The sequence below is a fragment of the Cariama cristata genome, unplaced genomic scaffold (genome assembly GCF_000690535.1).
Source record: "Cariama cristata isolate BGI_N322 unplaced genomic scaffold, ASM69053v1 scaffold34037, whole genome shotgun sequence".
In the NCBI taxonomy this organism is placed as follows: Eukaryota; Metazoa; Chordata; class Aves; order Cariamiformes; family Cariamidae; genus Cariama; species Cariama cristata.
Genome location: NW_009628876.1, coordinates 4,042 through 14,843, shown reverse-complemented (window position 1 = coordinate 14,843; position 10,802 = coordinate 4,042). Strand labels below are relative to the sequence as shown.

Sequence of the window (10,802 nt, the reverse complement as noted above, 5' to 3'; positions counted from 1 at the left end):
CGTGAGAGGGGAGTCTCTGCCGCCGCCACAGCAAGGCACTCCGCAGGTTTATCTCAGCCTTTGTAGGGGGAACAGGGGAGGACTTCACCTGGTTAGGTTGCTGAGACATGGGACAAGAACTTATCTTCAAGGGAGAGGTGTGGTTTACTCCAGAAATTGTGTTTACTGTAAGGAGGGTGGGAAGTCAAGATTGACTTATTTCCACACACCCCCCACCCCGCCCTGTTCTTAGTGATCCCTTACAGGTCAGTGATAATTCCCATCAAAAAACTAAGCAATGCAATAACCACATCAAACCCATGGATTTGTGTATCGGGAGAACTGGGAGATACCGGCGTAATGCAGATTCCTAAAAACCACCTAGAAATGACATTTGAGGTGAGTACGTGCTCTTTACACTTTACTTTTCAATTTGAAACGTCCTTCCAAATAAACATTCATTTGGTGAGGGTTTATTGTCTTAAGATCACAGCATTTCAGATTCTGTCCATGTCTTCAAGCACACAAGGTTTTACAAGGTTTTGTGCATTCAAATCTGTACAGGAAAATAGTGCTGCCTGCCCTTCCTGTGCTAGATGGAAGTCTCCTGTGGGCACATACCACTCTTTACCACAGGCTCCACTGCTCTCCCTGTCCCAGCCCAGGGCTTCTCTTCTCACCTAGCCCATTTATTTCCACATGTCATTCCCTTCCACATCTCACTGCCTAATTTTCCCTTTCAGCACTCATTTCTGGCTCCTCATTTCCCTTCCAAGTTTCTTTTCACTTATTTCAATCTGCCTTCCCACTTACCACCAGCCAGGTCCCTTTCTACCTCTGGCCAGTCCCAAATTTCTTCTCTTCCCGTTCCAGTTCCTTGTCTAGCATTGCTACTTTCCTTCCAACCATCCAGTCTAACCCCTGAGCTCTTCAACTTCCCAGCTTCAGGTGCTACCCCTGGCAAACCATAGAGCTGCTGTCTCCATTGGGCTTTCTTCTCCATGCTTGTTGTGCTTTTCTCTTTGCATTTGACTACCCGCCGTTCCCTTCTGCTTTCCCACCCATCAGTTAACAGGTTGGCTTGGTGCCAGCTCAAGGCAGCTAGTAGCAGGAATTTCAAGGAAAGCCCCATCAGGCTCCTGTAGCTCCAGGCTGTACCGTATCCAGTAAGGAGTTATTTCGTAGGAGAATCTGCTGCCAAAATTAAAGTTGCATCCGTTGAGCATATGAGGACTGATCTTCAACAACAATAGTAAAAAAACCCAAAAACCTCTTGCCAAAATCTATGGGTAGATTTTGACAGAAATATAGAGGATCTTTTTGTGATACAATAGCTGCCTCTCATTCAGATATTACTATTTTGTAGAAAAGATCTCCAGGCTTCTAACAAACAAAATAACATATTTAGACATTTCTAAGGACCATACTAACACTGTTCTGGATTATTCCTTTGGCTGAAGCTTTCTTAAAGAATCAACTTGGGTAGCCACCCACTATGGAAAATGTCAGCCTAAGCTGCTTGTTTGGCAGTATTAGAAGCAATGAAAACCAAGCTCTTGTAAGGGAAGTGTTTAGGTGACGTTAATAGATGTTGCTGCCAGCCCCACCTACAATTACATATTACACTGGAATTCACAATCCCTTGTTTTCCTTGTTCTGTCTCTTTATGATGTTGAGTCTCATGTTAGTGATTTTTGTCTTACCCAACAATAAGCAAATTGATCTTTGAAAATAATAAAGGATTTAGCCATTGCTTCATAGTGTAGAGTTAGTCAACTGAAGGTCAGTATACTCAAAATGCATTTTTGAAAAGCTGTTTGTACTGGTTCGCTTTTTTCTACAAAAATACACCTTTTTATCACCTTAGCTCAGAAATTTGTAATTAATACTTCTCAGAAATATTCAGAGTGAGTGCTCACAAGAAAGAATGTAATCTCTTCACAAGCTTTTAATGGTTTTATTTCCGGTTATTTCTTTTCTGCTGTCTTAAAATAATTATTCTGCTTTTCAAAATGCTCTGCATGTTTGGTTGAAAATACTTGCTGTATAAATCAAAGGGAACTGAATAAAAACATACATTTGAGACCATATGTGTGCATGTGGTGGGAGTGTGTGTTGTCTGTTGTTTTTTAAATTAAGTAAAAACTGTTACTCATTTCAGTGCCAGAATTTAGGGAAGCTGACGACCGTTCAGATTGGTCATGACAACTCAGGGCTACTAGCCAAGTGGCTGGTTGATTGTGTCATGGTCAGAAATGAAATCACAGGACACACATACAAGTAAGCAACAAGTTTTAATTTTCTTTGTCTGAAATTCTAACTTGTTAAATTTAGAGAAAGCAAGAACGCATTCATCTTCTCCTTAGTGGAGCACTGTGGGCTGATTTAGGTACCCAATAAGGTTGGGTTGGTCTCCCTCACAACCAGTTCTCTCATTTCAGAAGCCCTATTTGAAGTAAATAATCTGATAAATATTAAATGAGACTCTGAGACAGGACACACAGTGTGGATACTTTTGAAGTTATTCATATGTTTGTGTCTAATAATTAAAACTCTTGATTTAAAGTAGTGTGGTAAAGTTGTGCATAAAGGAACTCTTTAAACCACCAAGAGCTGGAATGATAGTTTAGAGCAAATCATTGGTTTCTTTTTCTTTTAAAAATTTTTTAAATGTCTTTGTACTGTAACAAATGTACAGAAGCTTGGATCACAAGAAGATAGAAGGTTTTGATGATTTCTTAATCTTCTATTGAGTACATACCTCTTGTGTCAAAATGATCTCCTAACTCATCACTGGTTTTACAAAACATCTGGCTAAGCAGGCTTTTTTTTTTTTCCTAAATGTGGACTTGGAAAGGTATAATTCAGAGAGGTGAGTTCCAGAGCTCAGGATTGGGCACAGTGTATGGGGGACAGTAGGAGGAAGTGGGGTACAAGGACTGGGGATATGGACATGTGCATGGATTTCATTAGGACTGTGGATGGGTTCAAAAAGTTCAGCAATAAAATGTGAGGTGGGTTTGAGTACGAGATGTCACAGCTTCAGCTGAGTGGGAACTCTGTATGGAGATTTAATTGTTAATCATCATGATGTTTTTGAAAGCTGAATATCAGTTGTGGTTGCAAGTGAAAAATAACCCACCAGAAATCAAGATGTGGACCATGAAATATGTGTATAACACTTTCTGTTGTCCCATGCTTTCATGCAAACTTGCGTTTTTCCCTTTTCCTAAGGATGATCAGTTGTGGTGCAGGGCATGCTGCCTGCTGAGTTTGTGGTTTGTGAAAAGTCTCTGGCTACACAGTATTCCCTGCCCGTTAGCAGTGTTTATTGGGTGCTAGCTGTCCCTCAAGCTTTGAGATCAAGCTAGACTGCCTGTGTGGCTGACCTGTGCTTGTCCTGGGTGTGCGGCAGGTTTCCCTGTGGGCGATGGCTGGGAAAGGGTGTTGATGATGGCAGTTTGGAGCGAATACTCATTGGAGAGCTGGTGTCCTCCATGTCTGACGAAGAGCTGGGAAAGCAGTGCCGTACCCCACCCCAGCAGAAATCTCCTACCACGGCTCGGCGACTGAGCATCACTTCCCTCACAGGGAAGAACAGCAGTAAGTCTTTCCTTTCTCCCCAGGGCCCTAGAGAAGGAAGCAGCAACTGCTGAGAAATAAAGCTTCTGTGAACAGGAGAGCTCCTACTGAAGCAAGGCTTAATGCAGAGGAACAGCTGCAAGCTGATGAGTTTTTCCTGCCCCAGTTTGTGTCTGCAGCTTGGCCTGTGACTGTACGCGTTGCCTCTTTCAGTGTCCCCATTTGACAGTTGAGAGATAATAATCTCTTTCCATGAAGCATAGAGATGTGAGATGAGGGAGGAGGAGGCAGCAGAATTTGCAGTAGCTGATGCTGTTCAGCTTCTCAGCTCACTTTGCAGTCAGTGGGAAGACAGTCCTCGCTGAAGGACAGTTCAGAGCTTGATGTGGATGCTGTGAACTGCCTTCTGGAGGAGCACATCTCCCGAGGGACCCTAGGGGATGTCAGCTTCACATCCCTAAAATTAGCTTTCATGAGTAACTGCACCTGGCTACACTGGGGCATGGGGCTGTAAGGGCCACGTGAGGCATTCTCTGCTAAAGCATACAGATAAGCACAGCGTAGATCCTGTTCATAAATCTATCCAGCTCCTGTAAAATTAGAGGGCATGACTGCTGAAATGTCAAGCAAGGAAAGATTAGCGTCCAAGAGTAATGCAGCATTTAAAAACCACCATGGACCACTGCAACTCTTTACATGTCTGAGTCCATATTAGCTGGAGGAGTGGGCACCAGAGCATTTCCTTAGGTCTGAGAACGCTAAGGCCCAATAATTAATTTGTCTTGTGAGCTACGTGAGGCTCTGTGTTAGACCTGCCAAACACTGTGGAGGTCATCAGGTATTAAAATGATACTGAATTACTTCGTGCTTCCAAAATAACAATTGCAGGACAAGCTAATAGCAACATACATATGTCTGAAAAACTAGAAAGGACTCATAGAAGAACAATGAAAATGATTGAAGTCTGGAAAACATCTACTTAAAATGAAGTCTTAAAAGTTCAGTCTGTTTTAATCAGAAAGTGAATGAGGGACTAGATAGTTTTCTGCAGGTACCTGCATAGGAAGATGAGATGGTAGCAGGTGGAAGCATAGCATGATTCAGTAGCAGAGGCATACAGCTAAACAGATTCAGAGCAGAAATATGGCATGCATTTTAACAGAGAAGATAACTTACTCTTGGAACCATTAATAAGGAATATTCTCTGCCTGTGACCCCTCACACTGGTACAATGACTAGACGTGTGCCTAAAATAGACACTTGTTTTGGCCCAATAAAACATGAGTTCAAGTCAGGAATTAGTGAGTGCTGGGTTTTCTGGCCTCTGTCTTGTAGAAGTGAGTCAAATGACTGGGCTACAACCTTTCAGCCCATGTCTCTCTGCGTGAGGGCTGCTGTACTCTATGTAATGAGCAAGATGTGATTAACTCAAATAAAATATTTATCAAGCCAGATCCTTGGGTTATGCATTTTTAAGTAGGGCAATTTATTTGACTGTTCCAGGATTGCTCATCAGTTGCTTATAGTTAAGGCTGAGGTTTACCCAAGACAAATGGTTGCCTAAACTCTGTTAAAGATACAGAATAATTCCTGCAGGTGAAGCTATGTCATCATGAGAATTTGATTAATGTTTTAAAGTTGGGATCTTCAGCTAGTATGTTCTCCATCATTACGCAGAGCCTAATGCAGGACAGATCCAAGAGGGAATCGGGGAAGCCGTGAACAATATTGTGAAACACTTTCATAAGCCAGAGAAAGAGGTACTTGCTACTTTTCATTACTTGTCTGGTATCTACAATGCATGTAAATATTTTTATAAACAGAAATGGAACTGAAGTACCAGTAGAGACTGTTAACCTTTAGATTTGAAGCTTAGGACGTATGAACAAGACAAGTTGTACTTACAGACTCTCCCTTTCCCACAGAGAGGGAGCCTTACCATTCTGTTGTGTGGAGAAAATGGTCTGGTCGCAGCACTGGAGCAGGTCTTCCACCATGGATTCAAATCGGCTCGCATTTTTCATAAGAATGTCTTCATCTGGGATTTTATAGGTAAGCTAGTATGTGATTTGGAGGCAGAAGGGGGAGAAAGATTAGGGCAAAATGACTACGCACGCACAGACCTCAGATTCTCGTCAGCTAGGATGGCATTTGTTCCTGCCTAGCACCTGCTCCGGTCAATGAGAAACAAGATGGAAGATGAGAAATACTAAACTCTATATAAGAGATGGGTATGAATCTGTGCAGAAATTTAAGAGCACTTCAAATTCTAGTCATTTATTCATAGATGAATATTCAAACAGCTGCTTTTCTACCCAGAAAGAAGGTAGGCTGGAGGTTAGGGTAGAGTAGCAATCACTGTTAGGGGGAGAGTTGGGAAAGAGCAGGGAGTGAAAGGTTTAGATTTCTAGTTGTTTATGAGAACTCTCCTAATCACTGCACTGGTCTTCTGGTGATGCTTATCTGTAGGCTTATGTTGTGCTAATTTAAGACATACTTATTCCCTTAAAACATGCTCACAAGTTGAGATACTTTGCCTAAGGGTAAGTACTTACTCAGAAAAGGTGAAAAATCAAAGCTGATGGTTTCACTGTAAGTGAAACCACCGATAGGTACTCTGGTACGGCTCCTTCATGTTACCTAACTCTATTAGACATCAACCAGTCTGCTAACCACTGCTATGTAGCAAAGGTGGAGATCACCACCTACCTATGGTCTTCAGAGTGAGGTATCCATATATAAACTCTGCAGTAGCTCTCAGCGGGTTGGTTTTTTAAGGATTCCTTTGTGTAATTCTATGTGACAATGAAGTACTTCTGCTCACTGGGTTCTGATTTTCTCCCTACCACAGAGAAAGCTGTTGCTTATTTTGAAACCAGTGACCAGATTGGAGACAATGAGGAGGCCCTTTTGCTTCAGAGATCTTCATGCAAAACCTTCTGTCATTATGTGAATGCCATCAATACAGCTCCAAGGAACATTGGAAAGGATGGCAAATTCCAAATTCTGGTTTGCCTGGGGACAAGGTACCTAACTGCTCTTTGTTATATGTGTCCTCTTGCATTAAACTAGAAGAATATTTTTACACTGTTGTTAACTACCTTTAGTTTTCCATTTTAAGACATCTCATACCTATCTATTACCCAGTACCTATTTTTGGCAGCTTTAATACTACACAAAAAATTGGAGCAAAGAAGTAATGATACGTGGCTAGTGTCTAAACCACTAAAAATGTTTTGAGCTCTGTTATAACTGTTAGCTTGACAGTCATATGTATTAAATCTGTCTTGAAAATGTATTTTTGATGAAGTGTTTGCTTTGGGAATGCAGAGTTCCTCTGCAAGAGCTGGTGCATTTCTAAATCCTCATTGAATCGCTGCCTATGGAAATGGGACGTCTGTTATAATTTTCACAAAACTATTCTAGATTAGTCTTTCTTTCCTAATAGGATGCTTTCTGTCTTGCACTTGGGGAGGGGCAAGGGCGGGGCCTTAGTTGTATTTTGGAGGGTGGAAGTTGGTGTGCATACAAATAAGTACCATTTTAGTCTTGTCTGTCTGGATACATGGAAAACCAGCTGGAAAACACTCTATTGTTTTTTTCCTGAGTTTTACTTTTCCTGTTCCTGATCTGAAAATGTTGCTGAATTCTTCCAAAGTCAGTTGTCCAATTCTGCTGATACCTTTCCATCTTCCTTCCCACAGTATGTTCAGTTACCTGTAGTTTACTACCGAAATCAAGGGTTATGATTACACAGGAATCTTTTATGTGCAAACAACATCAATCACCTGCAAAAAGAGACTGCCTATTTTGGGTTGTGTTCTTGGAGAAGAATTTTGGTTTGAGATCTGTTGTACGTGGTGCTAAAATACTTCCTTTCGTCACCTTTGCAGGGACCACTTGCTTTCTCAGTGGATCCCGCTGTTGGCAGAGTGCCCACCCATTACAAGGATGTATGAGGAGAATGCTCTCCTACGGGACCGCATGACTGTCAACTCCCTTATCCGAGTTCTACAGACATTGCAAGATTTCAACATCATCCTAGAAGGATCGCTCATTAAAGGAGTGGATGTTTAGCATGGCTTTGCTGAGAACTTCATTATTCCTTTCCCAAGCAAGCAAACCACAATTGGAGACCTGTCAGGACTTGAACGTGATGGTAGTGCACCACTGTAAGGCAAAGCTGCCAGCTGAAGCAGGAGTGGGAAGCCCAGTTTGTGCCCGTTGGGGACTGTCCTCTAAAGCTGCAGAAAGCTAAGATGCAGTATTGTAGTTTATTTGAAACAGAAATTTAGTATAAAATAGAGTATTTTCATGTGTTAGATGTGTGTAAATACGCTATCTTCTTTAAGAAATTATATTACTCTAAGAAATTTTTCTTAGACTGAATGTTATTGTTCTGACTATGAGTAGCTTAAACCCAGGGGAAGGACCGAGGTGGGAAGGGATGCCGCTACTTGCTTGCAAGGAAGAAGCCAATCAACATGTAAATACAGCACAAACTCAGCAGGGCTTTTTTCAGGTATTGCAAATTAATACAGCAAATATCCTTATGTAGCCATTGTGATTGTCTCACTCTTGGAATGTTGTAAGCATATGGTGTTTTACCCTACTGTATATGGTCTCTCTTAGTTTTTTGTTTGTTCGAAGACTCAACCCTTTCCATGCACAGAAGTTGTGAGTCGTCATTTTTTTTTCTGTAAGGTCTTTTGTGTCATTTCTGTTGATCTCCAAAAGGGGAGACAAGTGTTGAAATGTTTAAACACTGGAGAGGAGGACTGCTCTCAGCCTCAGAGCCTGAGAGTATGAGACAGCTGTTCAAGCGGTGCTGCTGCAGCCTGAGATCGGGAATGATCGCTTGCTTGACTTGCTCGGTGTGTCCCTTGCCTGTCTAGATGTTCTGATGATTCCCCCTCACCCTCAGTCAGTTTGTGTTGTGGATGACCTTTTTTTTTTTTTCCTGTGTTGAGGAATTTGGTTCATACCAAATTCTTGCTGTACTTGAGAAGAATCATTGCTGTAGAGCCACAGACACCAATGTTGCTGTGCTACTGAACTGTATCAGCTGGTTTTGAAATGCTGACAAGTTATGAGTCTTCCTTTATCCCGCAGAATAAGTGTTCCTAGGAAGTACAGAATCTTTGATCACTTTTTTAATTATTCAGCTACAAAAAAAAAAAAGGAATGAAGCAAAAGGAGGTAAAAAAAGAATCTCACTTTGATATTTTGAGGCTTCTCTCCTACACTGTTTCAGTTACTGTGTTACTAATACAGCACGTATATATAGATACAGCTCTTAAAGAGGAACTGGGAGCAACTGAAATCCTGTATGCTAAAAATTTAACAAGAGATTACATTAAAATCTTGTGGATACCATGCAGCAAATATGGAGTGTATCTTCCGTTCTTGTGGATGACAGTTGGAAGGATCTGAAGGCATAGGTGGCTTCATCTGGTTTTAGGTTTTTTATATTAGTTTAAATATAGGTGTTTAGTTTCTTTTGTTTCTTCCCTATGATCTTGGCCATCTTGTCAGTGGATTTTTATGGATGTCTCACTGTCAGCTGTGGCTTGGGAAAGGCCCCTAACTGGTACTGTAAGTGTATTGCCTTGTACTGTCTTCTCAAGTGGCATTAGGAGGGACCTAGGAATGGTGGGCAGTAGCAGGTCTCAATATAGTGTGCACATGGTGGAGAGAGGGATAAGAGCTAAGGAAACGGAAAGAGGATGAAAATCAGGGTTTGCTTTCTCACCTGCCTTTTGTCAAGCTTCTCTACTTTCCTGTGGTCCTTCTGCTGTCCAGTTCTTATAACAGCACTCACTTTAGCGTCAAAGTTTCACACAGTATTCCCAGCCAGAAGAAAATTCTTTGTGTGACTTTGTTTCATTAGATGGGAGAGTTTTATGTTATAGAAGTTTTTTTGTTTCTAAGAAAGAAGTAAAACAACACTGTCAGGGAGTCATTGACTTTAATGAGGGTTCCAGCTTTTAATAACTGTTCTTTCCTCCTGGGCTTGTACTTCCTTAAACTGACTAAACTCATCCCAAATACTGTAGGCAGCATTGCCATGTTACTACTGTGGGTTTAAGTAGCTAACGTAAAGGCTGTGAATGGTGTCACGAGTTAGTAGCCAGAGCCCATGGCTGTGTGACATCTCTTACGTTTCCAGAAATGTGACATTTGGGGTGTTAGGGTTTTCTGTGTGGCCAGGCAAGTCTGCTTAAAGTCAGCAGAAGATGCATGACAACCCTTCAGCTACAACTGAAAATGTGTCCCTAGTACTTAACTCTATCAGTAAATTATACATTTAGCACCAGAAACCATGTGGCAGCATTATTTGGTAATGACTGCTTAGGATGTTTTGATTTCTACTATAACTCAGGCCTTTTATGTCTAATGATTGCTATACATGATTTTTTCACGCCCAACCCAGTTTAAGTGACTTTCATTTTACTGAAATAATAACCTCTTTAGTCCTTGGATTTCTTCACAACATCATCTGCATTTGCTAGCTGGATACTTCTCAAAAGTATACTGCTGCGTAGTTCTCCAAAGACTATTTATGACTTAAGCAGTTGTAACATTCGTCCAACATGACACGGGTGAAGTGCAAGCAGGATAAAGTAGAAATGTGGGCACCTCTAAAGTTCAAGCATAGATGAATAAACCACACACAGGGAAAAGGGCAATAACTACGTAAAGTCTTTCTTAAGTTAAAAGAAGTCAAAAGCTTGAGAAATTTTAAAATTCAAAACAGGGCCTTCCCCCATTTCAAACTACATTAAGGAACCTTTAGCACTTAACTTTAACACACCTTCACATCAGCTTTTTCAGCAAGTGTTGACTTGTTTGGTTTTGTCAGGTTTCACATCATATTAATAATAATACAATAAATATTACATATGTCTAATATTTCCTTGTCAGCAATAAAACACCCTAAGATATGTTGAAAGGGGCACAGCTGAGTGTCTCGCATTCCTAGAAGACTGGTTATTTGACAGCCTTGGGAGTATGTTTCTTTGTAGTGAATTTTTATTCTACCATGTATGATTTATTTTTTTAGTAGACTACTTTTGTTTATTGGAAACTGTGAGGTTTTTTTCTGTAAGGTTTACAGAAATCATTCTACCCACTATAATGGTGAGAAACCCATCTGGATTCTTCTAAGCTAACACAGTTTTTATTTCAGTGTTAAAGCACCTTCTTTGGTTGAGAAAGGGAATCTTGGAAAAGACCAAAGT

The 10,802-nt window shown here is 41.0% G+C and overlaps 1 protein-coding gene across 1 annotated transcript; it reads left to right on the top strand.

Annotated features, from left to right (window-relative positions):
• Positions 1–339: 339 nt before the first annotated feature.
• LOC104165371 (DENN domain-containing protein 5B-like) lies at positions 340–8,166 on the top strand. Its single transcript, XM_009704970.1, has 7 exons — positions 340–378; positions 2,141–2,259; positions 3,395–3,582; positions 5,239–5,321; positions 5,487–5,613; positions 6,413–6,587; positions 7,455–8,166. Exons 1-7 carry the CDS (start codon positions 340–342, stop codon positions 7,636–7,638), a joined length of 915 nt encoding a protein of 304 aa, XP_009703272.1. The 3' UTR covers positions 7,639–8,166.
• The last annotated feature ends 2,636 nt before the right edge of the window (positions 8,167–10,802 follow it).